The sequence below is a fragment of the Artemia sp. Qi Xiang Cuo genome, chromosome 20, assembly GCF_049724085.1.
Source record: "Artemia sp. Qi Xiang Cuo chromosome 20, ASM4972408v1, whole genome shotgun sequence".
In the NCBI taxonomy this organism is placed as follows: domain Eukaryota; kingdom Metazoa; phylum Arthropoda; class Branchiopoda; order Anostraca; family Artemiidae; genus Artemia; species Artemia sp. Qi Xiang Cuo.
In genome coordinates this window covers 48,951,089-48,973,388 of record NC_142813.1, presented here as the reverse complement: position 1 = coordinate 48,973,388, position 22,300 = coordinate 48,951,089, and the positions used below count along the sequence as shown (strand labels likewise).

Below are 22,300 nucleotides of genomic sequence, written 5' to 3'. Positions count from 1 at the left end.
GCTCTAGATAAATGTCAAAATACCTATTTTTGACTATTCTCATAGGTGCGAACAAGAGGAGAGGCTAGGTATGTCCAAGGGCACCAATTCACCAAAGTTAATCAGGATTTTTATTTTCAAGAATTATTCAAGTCAAAATTCAGTCAGGAAAGTAGTTGATTTTAAGCTGGTGTGCTTACTGGGGCCAAAATTATGTTTTCCTGACCCTTCCCTGTATTTCAAAGTACCTTAACAGATAAAAACAGTTTGGGGTCAAACAATGTTACCAAACGCCAGATGACGTCATTGATTTTTCTTTTCAATACTAGCGCCAGATCATACTCGCAAATGTTTCTCACACTGGACGGATTTAGTAGGTGAATCGACAAATTCAATGCTTATTCTAGAATTTTAACCAGCAGGTGAGTAGACAAGCATAGGAATATAGCGATATGATACAAATAAACGAAGCACAATTTTTCTTTTCGAACCTTTTAGGGCGCTAGACTTGAAACCCTTTGTACGTAAAGACAGGAGTTCAAGGCCTGGTGTCGCTGCCTATTTGGTCTGGAACGAGAGTCAGTGGTGTGACTCTGTAAGATCAGCCAGAGTGTACCCAGCTCTAAATGGGACAGGGGAAAACACGGGAACAAAAGACCTAAATGTACAGGGAATAGTACAAGTAACAAACCTAAGCGAATGGCTGCTTCAAAAGCTAATCATTACTGACCAAAGACCCGTTTGTCATCTTTATATTCATTTCTTTGTTTTTAAGCACGGGAAGTGTCGGATGGTTTGCTCCCGACCATGCATTGCATCACGATAAAATAAAAGTTCAAAATAGGGATAAAATCCTTTTTAATAGACAGTGTATAATAAATTTCACAAAAAATATCAGATATTTCGGTCACATATACAGTGACCATCATCAGTAGTAAAAATCAGTAGTGTTACTACTGATGACGGTTACTGTATATGTGACCGAAATATCTGATATTTTTTGTGAAATTTATTATACACTGTCTATTAAAAAGGATTTTATCCCTATTTTGAACTTTTATTTTATCGTCATGGAAAGGCAGTGTGGTCTCCGAAATTATCTATGCATTGCATCCCGGCCAAAGGCAGAGAATCAGGAGATCGGTATCTACACTACGCAGACCATTGGCCAGCATGCGAAATAGTAAGTAAGTATGAACCTTTACAAAGCTATGATTTAGAAAACCTTGGGATTTACCACTAAAACCAAGGATTCGTCAATAACGGCTTCTATAATAACGCACAGTGTGCACTTACTTTTTGTAAATCCATTACAAAAAGATGGCCATCATCTACTTTAACATGAGCGTGTTCTCGCGAGGCCACAGTGGAAGTAAGACAGTGTATGTCCATTTTTGGAGATCTGCCGATCTTGTAGACTTTCTGCAAAGATATAAAAAAAATTAAACGATAGTATGAAAGGAAGAAATTCTATTAAGGAGAAAAAATTGAACAAAACACCCCTGTTTTTCATGGTACATCATTGACATGGAACTGATATACGAGAGTCATGCACTTAAAAAAATCTGCTATGCACCGCCAGGTGCAAATGTAGCGAAAAATGTTCTCGAGCTTAAAAAAGTTACTAATTTGTTGATCTAACTATTCAAAAGCTGTTGTTTCCTGCCAAATTGAATTTCAATTGAAGTGATATTTTGTTTTCTGGTGATTTGAAGTACCTCTTTTCGTTAATTACGATGAATCTCACAAAGTGCCTAATATCTCTTTTAGTAACATCCCCATTTATCATAGGCAGCACAATCGCGCTGCCTAAGTAAAGAACGATGTTGGCACAATGTTTATTATTATTTTTTCCCCTTTAGACCAGGGCACTTTGTATCGAAAGAGTTGTCGTACAAAATTCGAAAAGGGCTCATTTGATTGGAAATTGGAATGTCTAGTCCCCTTTTTAATAGTGAAAAATGATTGGAAGGCAAATAACACCCCTTCCACGCCCACCATTTCCCCAAACACATCTCATCAAAATTTTGAGATAGCCATTTTGTTCAGCGTAATTGATTGCCAGATAGAAAATAGGTTTTTGAGGAGGCCACTCCCCCACAGCCCTCAGGGCAAGGGATGTAAGTTATGCCATGGGGGCATATAAGGTTTTTATAGAAAGCTTTGTACTAGAAACTTCAAAAAGTGCTCATTCGATTGAAAACTCAAAGGGCTAGTGCCCTTTTTAATAGTCGAAAGTAATTGGAGGGCAACTAACCCCCCTCACAACGCCCACCTTTTCCCCAAACACATCCAATCAAAATTTTGAGATAGCCATTTTGATCAACGTAGTTGAAAGTTCTGGAAATTAGGTCTTTGAGGATGACAACCCCCCCCCCCCCCCCCACAGCCCTCAGAGCGAGGGTTGTAAGTTATGCCCTGGGGCCATATAAGGTTTTACAGAAAGTGTTGTCGTAGAAACTTCAAAAAGGGCTCATTTTATTGGAAATTGAAATGCCTAGTGCCCTTTTTAATAGTCGAAAGTGATTGGAAGGCAACTAACACCTCTCTCACGCCCACTATTCCCCCAAACACATCCAATCAAAATTTTGAGATAGCCATTTTGATCATCGTAGTTAAAAGTTTTAGAAATTAGGTCTTTGAGGATGACAACCCCCCCCCACAGTCCTAAGAGCGAGGGTTGTAAATTAGTCCCTGGGGGGACATAAGGTTTTTATTGAAAGCGTTGTCGTAGAACCTTCAAAAGGGCTCATTCGATTGGAAATTGAAAGGGCTAGTGCCTTTTTTAATAATTGAAAATGATTGGAGAGCAACTAACGCCCTCTCACGCCTACCATTTCCCCAAACACATCCAATCAAAATTTTGAGATGGCCATTTTGTTTAACGTAATTGAAAGTTCTGGAAATTATGTCTTTGAGGATGACAACCCCCCCCCCCCCCCCAGTCCTAAGAGCGAGGGTTGTAAATTAGTCCCTGGGGGCAAATAAGGTTTTTATTGAAAGCGTTGTCGTAGAACCTTCAAAAGGGCTCATTCGATTGGAAATTGAAAGGGCTAGTGCCTTTTTTAATAGTTGAAAGTGATTGGAGAGCAACTAACGCCCCTCTTGCACCCACCATTTCCCCAAACACATCCAATCAAAATTATGAGATGGCCATTTTGTTTAACGTAGTTGAAAGTTCTGGAAATTAGGTCTTTGAGGATGACAACCCCCTCACGGCCCTGAGGGAAAGGGTTGTAATTTATGCCCTGGAGGTACATAAGGTGTTTATAGAAAGCGTTATCGTAGAAACTCAAAAAGGGCTCATTCGATTGGAAATTGAAAGGGATAGTGCCCTTTTTAATTGTCGAAAGTGATTGGAAGGCTTGACATTTTTATAGTACAGATCGATGTGAGTACAATGTATTATTATTATTTTTATTCGCCATCAAAATGAGTTTTTTTACTCAAAATAAGTAAAAATGAGCAAGTCATTTTTACCCATTCAAGACTTTCGTGCGCTTTCTAAACCCTTTTTTAAGATAAGCATACAACGTTGTATAACGTTTAAGATAAACGTTATACAACGTTTAGACGACACCCTTGTCACCTAATTTTCGTCTCCTTTTCTAGGAATTTTCAGCACAGTTTGAAAAGTGCAAATTGTTTAGGTGAAATTCTAAAGAAATTAATGACTTTTTTCAAAGTTCCTAGACAATTTCTCATAACAGGAAAGTTGTACGAATGACACAGGGCTAAGTTTAAGGAATGACTTCCACAGTGAACATAGACTGCGAGAGGAAAACATTCACGGACTATAGCAGCACAACTTTGAAACTGGCCGCTCTTAGATGAGGCTCCATCATAATAACCTTGCCCATGAGTATTTTAAATTGATTTCCATTTCACCTAGGGTTTGATGGATCATCAACCAACTATTATAATTACCATCATTTGCAAACTAAACAATTATTCATTGTCCAACTATTTTCGAAACATATCAGTTTCCATGTCCCGGGAATAACTATGATCTCACACACCTCAGTCTGGCTTATTAGTCCATTTTCTCCTGTTCAAAATCTACTGGCGCGTTTTCTTCACATTTTTGTAGAAACCAGTTTCCAAGGATAAAACTGAATGTCGTTGTTTAATCAGGATCAGACATAAATAAGCGGTCACTCAAAAACAAAGTTTAAAATAAGTGGTAAAATAAGTGTAATTCAAAGAATTTGACGACTAAAGGGCATGGTTGCCACCACAGTTAGTTAAGTGCTACAATTTGCAGTTAGTTAAGTTACAGTTAGTTAAGTGCCCAAATTTGCATGCTACACAGCGATTTTCGGTTCTACAGCCAAACAAATTTTTTGCGTGTCACGGCTTTCGCTGCGACATGCGCATGGTCCGTTTGTGCTACAAATGATGAAATAGTGCTGGAATAGCACTTTCGTGCTATAGGTGGCATCCTTGCTAAAGCCCTGGACCGACTTAGCGTTTTTTTCCAAGCAGTTAAACACATACGTGCGGACAATAAACTGTTTTTGCAGAACAATAGTACGGAAACACTCTGTGATGTGGGGGTAGTCTTTTGCGCACAGGTCATACATGTAAGGAGTGGGGGTGAGGGTGCTTCAATCCCTTGTGATCTAAAAAATTCATGATTCTTCCCATAATCATTTCGCTTATAATTCCCCTAAGTTCAGCGTTTTTTTTTTTTTTTTTTTTTTTTTTTTTTTTTTTTTTTTTTTTGAGTCGATAAGAAATTAGAGGAAACACAAACCGATTGTAAAAGAAACAATGACCATGCAAAAAAATCACCACCAAAGTACGTAGATGGACCGACGGAGTCTTCTATCATTTGTAGAACGTATATGAACGGATAATAAACTACCTTTTTACATGACGATAACATAGAAATCATCTCTAGGGTGAGGATCCCTCAGCCATGCGTAGGTCTAATATGTAAAGGGGGCGGGGTCTAATATATCTAATATATATATATATATATATATATATATATATATATATATATATATATATATATATATATATATATATATATATATATATATATATATATATATATATATAGGCCCGGCGGCTTGGCCACCGGGCCCCGACACGCGGCTGGCTTTTATATATGAATTCTCATTGTCACTTGTGTTCTAAAATCAGACAATTTGAGCCTTTTCTTGATGTCATGACGTCCAATTGGACCTTAAATTGGAAGTAGTGCCTTTGTAAAATTACGTTTTTTTTATTGTACCTTTAACTTTTATCTCAGCTTGTCTTTTGTCATTATGAAAGACATATCGCCGAACCTTTGTTTCTTTTAATTGTTCAGGTGGCGGGACAGAAACTTTTTCTTTTGCCTCGGCTTGTCTTTTGTCATTATGAAAGACATATCGCGGAACCTTTGTTTCTTTTAATTGTTCAAGTGGTATGACAAAAATTTCTTTTTCTTCCGAAGATTTATCTAGTTCAGGTTTTTGATTTTCAAAGGTATGGTAGGCATTGATGATCACCTTTGTTTATGTTAGTTGTTCAGGTAATTGGACAAAAAACTTCTTCTTTTGCCTCGGCTTGTCTTTTGTCATTATGGAAGACATATCACCGAACTTTTGTTTCTTTTAATTGTTCAGGTTGTGGAACAAAAAATTCTTTTTCTTCTAACGATTTATCTAGTCCAGATTTTTAATTTTCAAAAATATGGTTGGCATTGACGACCTTATCCATGTCAAAATCCGAAACACAATAGTCATCGCTATCTTTTTTAATTTGTTTGGTTCGTTTTACCTAGGCTAGTCTTTCGTCAACAAGAAATAAATATCGTCAAACCTTTTTTTTAACAAAGGTATGGTAGGCAATGATGACCTTGTCCAAGTCAAAATCCCAAACCCTATCATCATCGCTATCATTTTCAATTTTGACACGTTTTGATTCTCGCTATCCAAATGATTTTCTTTGACTCACTCACATGCTCGGTGTCATATGTCTTCTAACGTGTCTGTCTTTGCTCTTCATTTTCATTTTTGACTTACTCACATGCTCGTTGTCGTATGCCTTCTAACCGCGCGTGTCTTTGCTCTGTATTTTCATTTTTGAAACGCTCCCGCTGTTCTTCTAACCGCGTGTGTATTTGTTCGTTTTTATTTTTGACTCGCTGACACTTTTTGTTTCTCGCTATCCAAATGATTTTCTTTGACTCACTCACATGCTCGGTGTCATATGTCTTCTAACGTGTCTGTCTTAGCTCTTCATTTTCATTTTTGACTTGCTCACATGCTCGGTGTCGCATGTCTTCTAACCACCCGTGTCTTTGCTCTTCATTTTCTTTTTTGACACGCTTTTGGATTTTGTTTCCTTCAGACAATTTAGCAATGGCCTTTGCTTTAGCTGCCCGTAAAGGTGTTGATAACTGATATAACTGATGCGTTGGAAACTCAACAATCTTATTTATGCTATGCATCTCATCATGCAAGCAAATGCTTATGATGTCATAAGAAATGCTTATATGATGTACTAACATAGAACATGACGTCATTTGCCAAAAATCAAAATTAAGGATATTAACGATTTTTCTGAGACTTCTGACCTATCTAGATCAGTTATTTATGCAAGAATATCCCAAGATACCAATTTCCCCGAAAAAATATGGAGCTGGCTTTGAAAAAATATGGAGCCGGCTTTGAAAAAATATACATAAACACATAAATATACAATTATTATTCGTCTATAAAGTTAGTATATATATATAATGAAAGCACAAGAATAGCTGGCACTGCTCACAGAAAACTTTTTTTTCTCGCTGTCGGCTAAGCGACACCTTGCCGAATTTTTCAGAGTAGCATCAAATCTTAGCAAATACTTGGCACCGATTGTTCTTTCATCGCGTAGTGGCAGTGAAAATCACCGTCTCCTCTTACTGGATCCACCACCATCCTCCTCGTCTTCAAGGTCATTCTCGTAGTCCAGCTCCACGAAGCTACTCGAGGCCATACGATCTGTTTCGAAAGCCAAGCATTCTCCAACATGAAATCTAAAGTACAGTAACTGTTTGTACTTGTCCTTGGTTGCTATTGCATCTGTCCGATACAGAAGCCAAGCGTTGGACAGTGCGTGATCGATAAAATGATGTACGATGTGGACTGTCCATTTTCTTGAACGGCTACTAAAGCGATAATAGCTAGTCATTTTAAACATGTCCACACCCCCCATGCACTTCAACAGTAGAACTTCAGATTCTTTTGCGTGACAATTCGAGGCAAGAATAATCGGTTTAGTATCAAACCACTGAGCTACTGCGATGGTGTTATCTTCTCTGACAAAGCTAAACGACGTACCTCTCCCTAAGAACTTCAGATCTCTTTCACTTTTTACTGGGGCACCTTCCAGACGGTTCATCTTAAGTGTCCCGGCTGCATTCTTTGGCAGCTGTCAGCTCATCTAACAGCCGAAGATTGATGAAATACCTGTCAAAATAGAGTTAAGAGCCCTCTTTCACCTTCTTCGAAAGGTGAAGAACAGCTGCAGTTCCCAATCCCTTACTTTACAGGTCAGAAAGAAAAGCGGTTTTTCCCTGGTAAATCGTAAAATCGTACACCAATCCCGAGGATCCAGCCACCACAGAATTTTTAAGTCCAAGGGGATTAGGTTTGTTAGGAACATACTGTGTCAGATTGCACCTTCCCGCAAACGGGATCATGTGCTTATCAATACTCACAAACTGCTCTCGTTTCAGTTTCAAAAACTATTAGCGAACTGCTTCTAGTAGAGGCCTGACTATCCACAAGCGATCTGTCTTCTCCGATTCGACATCGTCATAAACGAGGAACATTAAATTCCGTCGTATTTGAAAAAATCTGTCGTGAGACATGTTTTGGCAGACAACATGCACTTTGAACTTCTGGTTACCCATGATAATTGACAGACGAAAAAAAACTTTCCGTTCATAAGACGATACCGAAAGGGATTTGCCCGGATTTTCTTCCAAGAAGTGGTAGTTCATGGCAAATGTCATTTTGTCAAACAGACTATCCGGCAAGTACTGAAGGACATATTGGTGCGGTTTCCATTTTGTCCTTGGAGAGATATCATCAGTAGTCGTTGGCAGATACTGGAAGGGGTCGTTAAGTGGGGGCAAATGTGTCCATTTTCTAAGTGGACGATGTACTTTGCCAGACCTAGTCTCTCCTCATCAAAAATAACATCGAATTTCCTGATGCTCGAAATTTCAAGAACTGGCTCTTCTTCAATATCTGATAGCTGCTCAGTCTCCGTAGCAGCTAACGAGACACTCCAGGTAGGATAAGATTCATCGTCTTCGCTGTCTTTTAAGTCATTAAGGTCACTGACATCAAGTAATGACAGTGCATCTTTAACCGAAACTGCAATAAAAACAAGGCAAATTTAGGTGACAGAAAACTGGATTCAGGTTACTTATCAGCAAAAACAAAAAGAACAAAACCTGGTTCAGCTAAGTTACATACATCCACCCTGTCAACATACAAATGCCACCAAAAATAGACCTCTCAAGGCGGCGTTTTAATTGGAACTACTTTTGCGCATGCACCAACCCATGTTTCGAGTAAATATCCTTGACTTTTCGCTGTCTTCTAAGTCACTGAGGTCACTGTCATCAGGTAATGACAGTGCATCTCAGACCAAAATTGCAAAAAAAAGGGCAAATTTAGGCACACAGAAAACTGGATTCAGATTACTTATCAGCAGGAACAAAAAGAATAAAACCTGGTTCAGCTAAGTTACATACATGCACCTTGTCAACATACAAAAGTCACCTAAAATAGATCTCTCAAGGCGGCGTTTTAATTGGAACCACTTTTGCGCATGCACCCATTCAAGCTTTGAGCAAATATGTCATCCGGTTCTATCGACTCTGATTGGCTGCTGTTAATAATTTACGTGAAGATTTCAGGCGTTAACGTGGTTGTCAGTAAGCTAAAAAGCACTACTGCAATCCTAGGGTGGTGGATATGGGCTAAGGACCCTGTCTTTGTCTTCTAGGCCTTCATTTCGATCAGCAGGAACTTCAAACGTCTTGAAAAAAAAAACACAAAACAGTCCAACTGGTTGGACTTCTGCCTTGAGACTGAACGTCCAGTCGGTTGTACAAGCAAAAGCATTGACCAGTAGATGAGACTACATGCGAACATTATCAATGTTCTTGGCCTAGAGCAATAGCCTAGTCTCAGTTGTACTTGCCAGATCTTTTCCAGCCCCCAAAAACGTACTAAAATGTTTTTTGTCAAATTTTCTTACCTGGGTCTCCTCTTCGACGCCCAGACTTAACACGTGAGTTTGCTTGCAAGTTCTCTGCCATTTCTTTTAGAACTGAGAAAAAAAAATCACTGATGGCTCTTGAAGTCTTTTCATGAGCTGTGTTATCGCTGAGACCGGACTTCGCTCACCATGGACGAAAAAAATTATGAAGTGAACGTCCAACGGGTTGGACGGCCGACCCCAGAAGGATATTAAATCGGTCCCGGTCCCAGAAGGATGTTCAAAAACTAACCTTTTGAAGTAACTCTTAACAGAGAAGAAAGACTGGATCAACAAACCAAGTCAGAATAAAAGGAAGACTATTCGCCAATTAGCTTGTCTACTGACAATTAGCTTGTCTACTGACTTAATTTTCATTAAAAGTGTGATCAGATGATCTTAATTTAAACTGAAGAAAAATGTTATTTGAATCCTTTAATTGTAAGTTTTTGTAAAGCTTGTCTACTGACTTAATTTTCATTAAAAGTGTGATCAGATGATCTTAATTTAAACTGAAGAAAAATGTTATTTGAATCCTTTAATTGTAAGTTTTCGTAAAGGGGGTTTATAGAAATATCTCCAGTATCTCTATTTAAAGCAAGGTCTCTATTTATGCATTTCTTTAACTTCAAATGTCTTCCTAAAAGAATATTGGAAGCCATTTGCTTCAGATATTGAAGTTGTCTCATAAAACAGAATTAAATTATTTGGATTTTTAACGATGTGTAGGGCCAAAACAGGATCAATATCTTCATTTTTAGTTTAAATATCGCATCTCAGAGAAATCTTGTATTCATCCTGTCGTTCTCCTTGGAGTCAGCGTTACCCTCCCCCCCCCCAAAAAAAAAAAACCGCGAAGAATTCCCCCCTCACCCACAGAAGATCCCCCATAGTCCCCCTGGATAACTCCGGACGTTCATTAGAAGGGAAATTAAAATGTCATACTTTCTTGTTTAAGTAAGAGGCAATCATATATCATTGCCTATCGTAAAGACCCATAAAAGGTTCAATGTATTACTATTTGTTCACTTATTTTTTCCGAGATGCACTTCATGTGGAAGGGATGATCGAATAAACCTTGGGGGGAGGGGCTCAGTCAATTAGAAATCGAAAGTTCCAGTACCCTTTTCTTAGATTTAGCCTGATTATCAACCAAATGCTACCTAACGAATTGTTACTTACTACAGTGTCTTTAAGAAATTCTTACTCTAGTTTAACGGCCCTAGTGTTTCAGCAGTTGTTTTGAGAGAATCTTCAGATAATTACAGAATAAGTTCTAAGGGAGAGGCGAAGAGAGGGTGAGGTAGAAATGGATTTATAATCCTTAGGGCCGTATCCACGACTTTTGTTTTGGGGGGGGGGGCTTTGCAACAGGCACAGTTACCTCAATCAGAATCCTATTCTGAAGGGGAGGAGCTAGATTTGCCAGTAGATCCTGTTGAAGACGGTCTTAATTACTGTGAAAGTGACTGGATGTTCTGCTATTATGATCCAGTGCTTAATTAATCAAAAGTCAATCAAAGTGTTACAAACCACTTTTTTACTAGTATTCAGTGTTTTTATAGTAAATGAAAAATAACATGCATATGATACGAGAAAGTAGCTGAATACGGCTATTGAAATATGCAAGGCTGTTAGGGTAATATTTCTTAGGTTTAAATGTAGAAAAAAAAATAGCTAATATGATTTTACTCCCCAATAATGGCAAATTCATCTACGGGATAGATTGTTTCCGCTTTAAGCAGAAATCCGCTTTTAAGCTTTAAGCAGTAATGTCATTCTTTACTTTGATTTGGAAACAACGCCCCATAATAACCAAAAGTTTGAAACGATTTTTCTAAATAAACTGTCAAGTGAAAAAAAATATTCATTTGAAGCTGATTCGGGAATGGAAACCAAGATCTCGATTATCTTAATGGTAAAAGTTTATTGCGGAAACTCATCTATGAGTATTTCGAAAGCCTTAAAAACCTAGAAAATAGTGTAGGATCGAAATGAAAATTGCACCATTAAAATCACCATTGAATCCAAAGCAGGGAAGTTGCAGCGGCCCACCTTGAACAACAAGGAAAATCACTTTTTTTGGATGGAGAGCACCAATGTATCTCCATTTTATTCTTTTTTTTTAATTAAAATAATGTTTAGTATTTTTAACAGTTCATTCGTTTTTAACCCAACCCTGAAGGAGTTTTTTTTAGAAATGCATAATTTTATCTGCAGTTTCGTTTAAAAACAACAAATGCATGCCTGAAGAAAGGGGGTTCACCCCTTAAATTGGTCCAAAGGTTTCCTTACTGTAAACATTATGATCTAGAAATATATCTTTTAGGTGATATTACTCCCTCCCCCACAAAAGAATCTCCATGATAACTCTTCCCTTACCGAGGGTTAAAACCGTGCTTACCTATGTTAATCTGATTGATAACTTTTCATTGATGGAAAGCAATAAACTGCCAAAAGCAATAGACTGAAAACAAGTGTGTTTTCAGCTATGGTCTACATCAGCTACATTACCTATCAGCTATGGCACCCCTCTTTAAAATTGGCTATAAAACAAATACAGGAATACTAGAACTTTAAATCTTCATCATATTAACTTTTTTTCGTTTTTTCAATCGTTCTAGAACTTACGGTACTTGTCTGTTATAGCGCCTTTGTATATAGAAGCTAAGTAGAACCGGTTTCGTCGTTAGTTTCTTTCAGCTTAGCGTGAAACAAACAAAGGCAGGTGACAAAATAGATGGAAAATATATAATTTGGGCTACATATTTGTAGATTAGGGGGGGGGGGTAAAGTATATGGACAGCGTAAATTTAAAAAACAATTCTTATTTCATAATATGCAGACTAATTGCACCTACCACATTTTGCATACAGACCCGCTATACTTTACTCCCCCCTAATGTGCAAAAATGTAGCCCCAGTTTGATAATTAAGTATCATATTTTTATCATTTTTGTGATATTTCATTAGAAATAAGCGTCAGAGAAACACGTTCTACTTTCTACTTAGCTTCTATATACATAGGCGCTATAACAGACAAGTACCGAACTTACTTTTGCCCCCCCCCCCCCCTCCTCCCTCAAAGGCCCATCAACCTTTGATTTAGAACACATACAAGCCCAGTTTAGAAACCCTTGTCTTAGAGCGGCCCAGTGCCTTTTGCTAAATCTTGAGTGGTTTGTAATAAGCAACAAACATACTTTTGGTGTTTTCTTTGAGCTTGTACCCTTTCCTCTCATAAAAAAAAAACAACATACGTACCTGGATACAAATATTACTAAAATGGAGAGAAATAAAGGCAAAAAACAATAACTTACACCGGGCTCAATTCTGTAAGACGTAGGTTGTCCATATTCCCTCCTTAGTTCATACATGATATGATGGACCAAATCTGAGAAGAAGAAAATAAATTAGATGAGGTTAGATTGTCTTTTAAGTTCACCCAGTTTTTTTGTCACTTTCGAAGTACCACAAAAGCATCAAAACCAAGCCATTTTTGTAAATCGAAACTAGAATTTGTTGATAATATTGGACTAGATTAGTATTTTAAATTAGTATTTTTTAATTAAATTAGTATTTTAATTAGTATTAATTAAATTTAATTTAATACTTTAATTTAAATTAAATTTAAATTTAATTAAATTAAATTATTTAATAAAAAAATTAAATTAATTTAAATTTAATTTAATTAAATTATTTAATTAAAAAAATTAAATTAATTTAAATTTAATTTCATTAAATTTAATACTAAATTTTAAATTAGTATTTTAGATTAGTATTTTTTAATGCATTAATTTTTAATTAGGAAATGTAAATTACAGGAATAGTTGAAATTAGGTCCTCCCTAGGGGGCACTGACTACCCGCCAATCTCACCGACATCTTGAACGCCAAGTGTGCCACACAGTTCCACCCCGCTTGGCACAGTCCCCAAAACGCTTGGCAGTTCTGCCACGCTTGGCCTGCGTCACCTGGTATACCTGATTTCTGAGAGAGCACCCCATCGGGTTCTCCATTCATACAGACTGAAAAGTCTGTATGAAAAGTTTATGGGCCCATTTTGGTCCAACAGTCATGTAGATTAGTAAAACGTACATGCTTACAGTTCAAACAAGATACAGCATTCCTACCTTACTACTAGAGCTAAGTTTCAAGTATAGCATACATCTACATCTGGCCTAAGTAAACCAGTTGTAGCAATAATATGCCCATCCCATATCCCTTAAAATTATGGGCTTATCCCATATCTTACAACAATCTGTTAAAATTACGGCTATCTGCACCAAGAAAAAAAAAACACTACATTCATTTCAGCATTCATTTTCTTTATCATAGGCAGCGCAATAGCTCTGCCTAAGTAGAGAACAATTTAGGCAAAATGTATTATTATTTTTTTTCTTGGTCTTAGACCAGGGCACTTCGTATCGAAGGAGTTGTCGTAGAAACTTCAAAAAGGGCTCATTCGATTTGAAATTGGAGTGGCTTGTGGCCTTTTTAATATTCAAAAGTGATTGGAGGGCAACTAGCCTCCCCCCCACCGCCCATTATTCCCCCACACACATCCAATCAAAAATTTGACATAGCCATTTTGTCCAGCGTAGTTGATTTCCAGATAGAAAATATATTTTTGAGGAGGACACTCCCCCACAACCCCCAGGACAAGGGTTTTAAGTTAAGCCCTGGGGGCATATAAGAACGATGTTGGCACAATGGATTATTTATTATTTTTTCCCTTTAGAGCAGGGCACTTCGTATTGAAGAAGTTGTCGCAGAAACTTCGGAAAGGGCCCATTCAACTGGAAATTGGAGAGGCTTGTGCCCTTTTGAATAGTCGAAAGTGATTGGAAGGCAACTAACACCCCTTCCAAGACCACCATTTCCCCTAACACATCCAATCAAAATTTTGAGAAAGCTATTTGGATCAGCTTAGATGATTTCCAGATAGAAATCATGTTTTTGAGGAGGACACTCCCCCACAGCCTTCAGGCCAAGGGTTGTAAGTTATGCCCTGGGGGCATATAAAGTTTTTATAGAAGTTGTTGTCGTAGAAACTTCAAAAAAGGCAAAAGAGTGATTGGAGAGCAACTAACACCCCTTCCACGCCCACCATTCCCCCAAACACATCGAATCAAAATTTTAATATAACCATTTTATTCAACGTAGTTTTAACCACTGGAAATTAGGTCTTTGAGGATGACAACTCCCCCACAGCCCTCAGGGCAAGGGTTGTAAGTTATGCCCTGGGGGTATATACGGTTTTTATTGAACGCGTTGTCGTAGAAACTTGAAAAAGGGCTCATTCGATTGGAAATTCAAAGGGTCAGTGCCCTTTTTAATAGTCGAAAGTGATTGGATGACAACTAACCCACCTCTCAGGCCCACCTTTCACCCAAACAAATCCAATCAAAATTTTTAGATAGCCATTTTATTCAACGTAGTTGAAAGTTTTGAAAATTAGGTCTTTAAGGATGACAACCCCTTCTCCCCAGCCCTTAGGGCAAAGGTTGTAAGTTATGCCCTGGGGGCATATAAGGTATTTATTGAAAGTGTTGTCGTAGAAACTTCAAAGGGGCTCATTCAATTGGAAAATTGAATAGTTGAGTTTAAGTCTGTTTTTATAGTTGAAAGTGATTGGAGAGCGACTAACGCCCCTCTCACGCCCACCATTTCCCCAGACACATCCAATCAAAATTTTGAGATATCCGTTTTGTTCAACGTAGTTGAAAGTTCTGGAAATTACGTCTTTTATGATGATAACCCCCTCAAAGCCCTTAGTACAAGGCTTGTAAGTTATGCCCTGGGGTTGGGGGCATATAAGTTTTATATAGAAATTGGTTGTAGAAGTTTCATAAAGGGCTAATTTGATTGGAAATTGAAATTGCCCTTTTTAATAGTCGAAAGTGACTGGAGGGTAACTAACCACCCTCTCACGCCCACCAGTCCCCCAAACACATCCAATAAAAATTTTCAGATAGCCATTTTGTTTAGCGTAGTAGAAAGTTCTAGAAAATGGGTCTTTGAGAATGACAAGCCCCCCAGAGCCCCAGGGCAAAGGTTGTAAGTTATACCCCAGGGGCATATAAGGTTTTTATTGAAAGCGTTGTCGTAAAAACTTCGAAAGGGCTTATTTGATTGGAAATTGAAAGGGTTAGTGCCTTTTTTAATAGTTGAAAGTGATTTGAGTGCTACTAACGCCCCTCTCACACCCTCCATTTTCCCAAACACATTCAATGAAAATTTTTAGATAGCCATTTTGTTTAACGTAGTTGGAAGTTCTGAAAATTAGGTCTTAGAGGATGACAACCACCCTAACAGCCCTTAGGGTAAGGGTTGTAATTTATGCCCTGGGGGCACATAAGGTGTTTTTAGAAAGCATTGTCATAAAAACTCAAAAAGGACTCATTCGATTGGAAATCGAAAGACCGAGTGCCCTTTTTAATAGTCAAAAGTGATTGGAAGGCTTGACATTTTTTTTTTTTTTTTTTTTTTTTTTTTTTTACCAAATCCAAAATAATTCACGGATTGAATTCAAAAACTCATTTCCCCGTCATCTCCTGAGCAAAAGTTAGTGATGAGTTAACTTTCATGGTTTTTTGGACTTCGGAAAACTAAATTTTCTTCCATGGGGGGATAGTAGTATAAGCCTCTAATACTAGACAAACCCCGCCACCTGAGAGTAATCTAGTCCTAAAATTAATTCTAACCCATATTAGTTGAATATGATCTGTAGCGTTGAAATTTATATAAGAGGCACAGATAAGATGGGGAGGGGAAATTTTTTTAAAATGAAAGGTTATGTAGGCCTTACAATCTACAACAGTTCATCATAGTAACTAAAATGCGTTTTGCTTATAAATGCGTTTTGATAAAACAAAACCGTGGGAAAAAGCTATATCCTTCCTTCTATATTCACTAAGCCGAAGACAAAACTCTCGTAGCTTCCTAACCTATTCCATACATGCCGCATAAGCCATATCCATAATCCTTTTATAAGGCATAATTTATTTGCTTCACTGTTGTGTTGTAGTCAAGCAATGTCCAATTTAGGACTGTGATATTAACTAACTCTTCATCAAGCTTTTATATCTTCTTTCAAGGTAAAAAAAAATATGTTACGCAATAGCGCCAAGATACCAGGAGTCGCAGTATTTATTGCACAGACGAATGTGAAATCGTTGACCTTCACTCAAAGTAAAAGAAATCTGTTACGGAATAGCCCAAAGGTACCAGGAGTCGCAGTATTCGTTACGCAGATGTGAAATCGCTGACCTTCACTCAAGGTCAAAGAAATCTGTTACCCAATAGCGCAAAGGTACCAGGAGCCGCAGTATTCGTAACGCAAATGTGAAATCGTTGACCTTCGTCAAAGAAATCTGTTACGCAACTAGTACACAAGCCAAGTTACAGTTCATTGGCCCCAACAATACGCAACTAGTTAAGTAGCAAATTTCATTACGCAAATGGACGTAAAATCATTTACCTTCGCTCAAGGTCTAAGAAAACTTTTACGCAACTGTTATACGAGCCAATTACCTCAACACAGTGACCTCAACATAGTGACCTTGGGTAAAGACGTTGGTACATTCTCAACCTAAAGTATTACCCCTTATACTACTACCAGGAATTGAGCTTCGCTCGATGATTACAGGCAGCGCAATAGCGCTGCCTAAGTAAAGAACGATGTTGGCACAATGTATTATTTATTTGGCACTTCGTATAAAATGAGTTGTCTTAGAAACTTCGAAAAGGGCTCATTCGATTGAAAATTAGAATGGCTAGTGCCCTTTTACAGTCGAAAGTGATTCGAAGGCAACTGACACCCCTTTCAAGCCCACCATTTCCCAGAACACATCCAATCAAAATTTTGAGATAGCATTTTTTTCAGCGTAGTTGATTTCTAGATAGAAACTATGTTCTTGAAGAGGACACTTCCCCGACACGCCTCAGGTAATGGGCTTTCAGCTGATCCCTGGGGCCACATAAAGTTTTTATATAAAGCTTGGTCATAGAAACTTCAAAAACGATTCATTTGATTGGAAATTGCAAGGGCTAATGCCTTTTTTAACAGTTGAAAGTGACCGGAGGACAACTAACCCCCCTCTCACGCCCACCTTTTCCCAAAAACACATCCAATCAAAATTTTGATAAAGCCATTTTGTTCAACGTATCTGAAAGTTCGGGAAATTAGGTCTTTGAGGATGAAAACTCCCACAGCCCTTAGGGTAAGGGTTGCAAGTTATGCCCTGAGGGCATATAAGGTTTTGATAGAAAGCGTAGTCGTAGAAACTTCAAAAAGAGCTCATTCGTTTGGAAATTGAAATGACTAATACCCTTTTTAATAGTCGAAAGTGATTGGAAGGCAACTAACACCCCTTCCACGCCCACCATTTATCCAAACACATCCAATCAAAATTTTGAGATAGACATTTTGTTCAAAGTAGTTGAAAGGTCCGGAAATTATATCTTTGAGGATGACCCTCCCCCCAAAGCCCTCAGGGCAAGGGTTGTAAGTTCTGCCCTGGGTGTATTTAAGGTTTTTTATTGAAAGCTTTGTCGTAAAAACTTGGAAAAGGGCTCATTCGATTGGAAATTCAAAGGGCTAGTGCCCTTTTTAATAGTCAAAAGTGATTGGAGGGCAACTAACCCCCGATAACGCCCATCTTTTCCCCAAACACATCCATTCAAAATTTCTAGAAAGCCCTTTTGTTCAAAGTATTTAAAGGTTTTGGATATTAGGTCTTTGAGGATGATAACCCCCTCAAAGCCCTCAGGGCAAGGGTTGTAAGTTATGCCCTGTGGGCGTATAAGATCTTTTATAGATAGTGATGTTGTAGAAACTTCAAACAGGGCTCATTCGATTGGAAACTGAAAGGGCATATGCCCTTTTTAATAGTCGAAAGTGATTGAAGGGTAACTAACTCCTCTGTCACGCCCACACTTCCCCAAACACATCAAAATTTTGAGATATCCATTTTGTTCAACGTAGTTGAAAGTTCTGGAAATTAGGTCCTTGAGGATGATAACCCCCATAGCCCTCAGGATAATGGTTTTAAGTTATGCCCTGGGGGCATATAAGGTTTTTTTTGTAGAAAAAGTTGTCGTAGAAACTTCAAAAAGGGCTCATTCGATTGGAAATAGAAAGGGCTAATGTCCTTTTTATTAGTCGAAAGTGATTGGAGGGCAACTAACCTCCCTCTCATGCCCACCATTTTCTCAAACACATCCAATCAAAACTTTGAGACAGCAATTTTGTTCAACGTAGTTGAAAGTTCTGGAAATTATGACTTTGAGGATGACAAACCCCCCACACAACTCAGGGGAAGGGTTGTGAGTTATGCCCTGTGGGCATATAAGGTTTTTACAGAAAGAGATGTTGTAAAAACTTCAAAAAGGGCTCACTCAATTGGAAACTCAAAGGGCTAGTGGCCTTTTTAAAAGTCAAGAGTGATTGGAGGGCAACTAACCCTCCTCTCACACCCACCATTTCCCCAAGCACATCCAATCAAAATTTGTAGATAGGCTTTTTTTTAACATAGTTGAAATTTTTGGAACTTAGGTCTTTGGGGATGACAACCCCCCCCCCCCCCACCCTCAGGGTAAGGGTTGTAAGTTATGCCCTGGGGGCATATAAGGTTTCTATAAAAAGTGTTGTTGTATAAACTTCAAAAAGGGCTTGTTCGATTGGAAATTGAAAGGGTTAGTACCATTTTTAATAGTCGGAAATGCCACTAGCCCCCCTCTCACACCCACCATTTCCCCAAACACATTCAATCAAAATTTTGAGATGGCCAAAATTCTTTTTAATAAAGAAAAGATTCTTTTAAATGTTTTCACTTTTATAACTTTAAGAAATCAAAAATTAATTAAGATTTTAAGCAATAAATATCAGCATATGTATATTAAAGTGACAATGCACAGTTTTTTCAGAAAATTCATTTGAATTTTTTTTCAGTAAAGTACAAATTAAGTTATACTTTTTAAAAAGATGGGGGTTTAGAACCCTACTCACACTAATTTCTGTTCGTTTTGATTTTGACTTATCTTAATTTCTGTTTGTTTTGTGTTTAATTTATTTATTGATACTGATTTGTGGTAGTTGTATGCTTGGTAGATTATTTGATTTTATTTCTTTCATTTTTGGTTTAATTGAGTTCTTTGCTTTTTTTTGAAAAACTTATTTTGTGCAAAAAAATTTTTTTGAATAATATATTAGAAACATGATCAAGAATGGTTAAGAACTTGGAAAAATTGGCTTCCCTCTCCCAGCCCCTTAGTATTTTCAATAAATCATCAGCTGAATGAAGACTGACCAAACTACACACAGGAATCTTCATGTTAACAGTATACTTTGTTTTGCAGGTCAAAAGAAATCGCCGAAACAGAAGCAGGTAGTATCCCATTTTTAAAAATATTTTACATTTTTTAAACGGTAATTCTGGAGCTAATAGAAGTTAAATATTCAGAAATAACTGGGAAGTTTTGTTACAAGCATAAACAATGTCTTTTTTAGACATAAAAAAGTTGAAAATTTTCTAAGTTAAAATAAAACTAAAAATGTTCAGAGTCAAAAATAAATAAGATTTGCCTCAAGGGCAAACTTAGGAAACCACTCGAAGGACATGTTTATGCTCTCTTTAGTTTCGATATTACTCTTTACTTTCCCCTGAAGGTCCAAATGCAAAATAATCCATATATTGAATTCAGAACTCATTTCCCCGTCATACTCCTCTGCACAAATTAGTGATGACTTAACTTTCATGGTGGTCTGGACTTCAGAGAACTAAATTTTCTTCCATGGGGGGATGGTAGTATAAGCATTTAATACTAGACAAGACCCGTCACCTGAGAGTAACCTAGTCCTAAAATTAATTATATCCCTTACTAGTTGAATGTGATCTGTAACGTTCAAATTTACATAAGAAGCATAGATAAGGGGCCGGGGGACAGATTTTTTTCTAATAAAAGATTCTGTAAGCCTGACAATCTACAACAGTCCATCATAGTAACTAAAGAGCTTATAAATGCGTTTTGATAAAACAAACCGTGGGGAAAAGCTGCCTCCCTCGTTCTATATTCACAAAACCTAAGACAAAAACTCTCTTGGATTTCTAACCTATTCAATACATACCCCACAAGTCATGGTACATACCCCCCTAATCCCCTCATACATACCCCCTAATCCTTTATTAGGCATAATTTACTTGCTTCACTATTGTGTACTAATCAAGGAATGTTCAATTTAGATCTGTGATACAAACTAACTCTTCATCAAGCTTTTATATCTTCGTTCAAAGATTTTGTCATAAACAATGTCTTTGGAGATAATATGACCCCCCCCCCCACAGCCCCTGAGGAAAGGTCTTTAAATTATAAAATTTTCTGGAGAGAAGTTTCCAGGGGGTGAACTATTCATGGAACATTTTACACCGGAGGAGTTTTCCAGAATTCCTATACGAAATTCTTTTTATGTGTATTGCTTCCTCTTTACCGACTCAATTTTACGCGGGGAGATGTTAAGGATAATTGTTCAGGGTAAATTTTCACCGGAGTTGAATTGTCTAGAGGATATTTCCGTGAGGAGGGGGATTCTTCCATGGAGGTGGAGCCAGACTTCCTGGGACTATTTAAAAAATAATCAGAAATTAAACAAAAAAACAACCAAGTTTTTTCAACTAAAAGTAAGGAGCAACATTATAAGTTAAAACGAAATTTTTTTTTACCTGTGTGAGGGGGGTCGCCCACACCTCAACACTTCGCTTGTTACACTAAAGTTTGAATTTTGTCCCAATTCTTTGAGAACGACTTCTGAAACAAAAAGGTCGTTTAATTAAAACAATAAGAAGCTTTTTTAAAAAATACTAAAACACTTTAGCGTGAAGAGCGAGGTGTTGAGGAGGGGGCAACCTCTTCATTAACGTAATAATTGCTGTTCGTTTTAAGTTTTAATTAATGTCGCTCCTTACTTTTAGCTGAGAAGACTTGTTTTTTCTGTAATATTTAGTTCTTAGTTAAGACCAAGTAACGAGCAAACGACGGACCTTGTGTTTTTTTTTAAGCTATCGTCTTCACAAATTTAACTAAAATTATTCACAATATAAAGACATTTTGTGGTGCTAGGCGTTTGCAGTTGAAAATCACCCCCAAATAAAATTGAGCAGCCACAGAGAAAGTATGACAAGTAAAAATAATGAAGAAAAGAAGTTTTAGAATATTTTACAAATATTCTAAAATATAGGCTCCAAAATACAGTCAGAATACGTGGTGTAGAATATTCCATAGTATTCATTTTTACATATTATTTTGTTTTAATTCTTTTTCGCGCACCTGGGGTTTGAACTATCATAACAGGGTAAGATAAAAGTCAATACTGGGGCTGTGGGATTGATATCAACTCTGAATACAAACTTACTAGACATTTCAAAGTTTTTGAAAACAACCGATATCTCAAAATTTTGTTTCGATATCATAGGGGTTAGACTCGTTAGAGGAAGGCCGGATATTAGAAAAGGAACCGAGAGGGTGGCTGATTGCCCAGAAGTAGCTTTTGCCCTTTGAAAAGGACACTAGAACTTTCAATTTCCAATCCAGTGAGCCTCCACCCCAGCAAGTATCGAAGATAGCTCCTTCAATTTGAAGAGGGTAGGAAAAGCATTTCTTAGAACTTTTCTGGTCCTTTTTTGGGCTGCAGTTTGAGAGAAAGCAACAACTATTTGTTCCTTCTGTTTTGGGGTCCTCTAAGCCCAAGGTTTCATATAAGTTTCAGGGCAATCGAAAAAGTTCGGTCTTTTTTTAGTCCCCTTTGTTAAAGGAAGGACCAATTTCAAAGGGTTGTATGCTTTGAATGTTTTTTTTGTAAAACTAATCAGGGAAACAAGTTTTTGGCTTATTTCCCGGGTAAACATGCACCTCCCTCCTTCCCATTATAAGATCTATCTGTAAAGAGTTTAGAGTTTGTATAATATACGTCCCTTAACCGACAGCCTCAGCAGTATGCATTTATCCAATTACGGGGTGGCCATAGACCAGGGTCTTTCCCCAAAGTCACTCTGTTGGGATGAATCAGCT

The 22,300-nt window shown here is 37.6% G+C and overlaps 1 protein-coding gene across 3 annotated transcripts in view; it reads right to left on the bottom strand.

The window, feature by feature from the left end:
* LOC148940309 (uncharacterized) overlaps positions 1-22,300 on the bottom strand; it is a 133,184-nt gene that overhangs the window by 50,578 nt on the left and 60,306 nt on the right. Inside the window, exons 2-4 of one of the 3 annotated variants that reach the window (XM_089105864.1) lie at positions 20,956-21,040; positions 12,554-12,627; positions 1,276-1,401 (exon numbers count right to left, since the gene is read on the bottom strand). In XM_089105864.1, the coding sequence (XP_088961990.1) occupies positions 1,276-1,401; positions 12,554-12,610 (183 nt within the window). In that variant the 5' untranslated portion in view covers positions 12,611-12,627; positions 20,956-21,040. Of the gene's footprint in view, positions 1-1,275; positions 1,402-12,553; positions 12,628-16,182; positions 16,263-20,955; positions 21,041-22,300 lie in introns of those variants that run through there. The other 2 variants (XM_089105863.1, XM_089105865.1) reach the window with 2 other exon arrangements.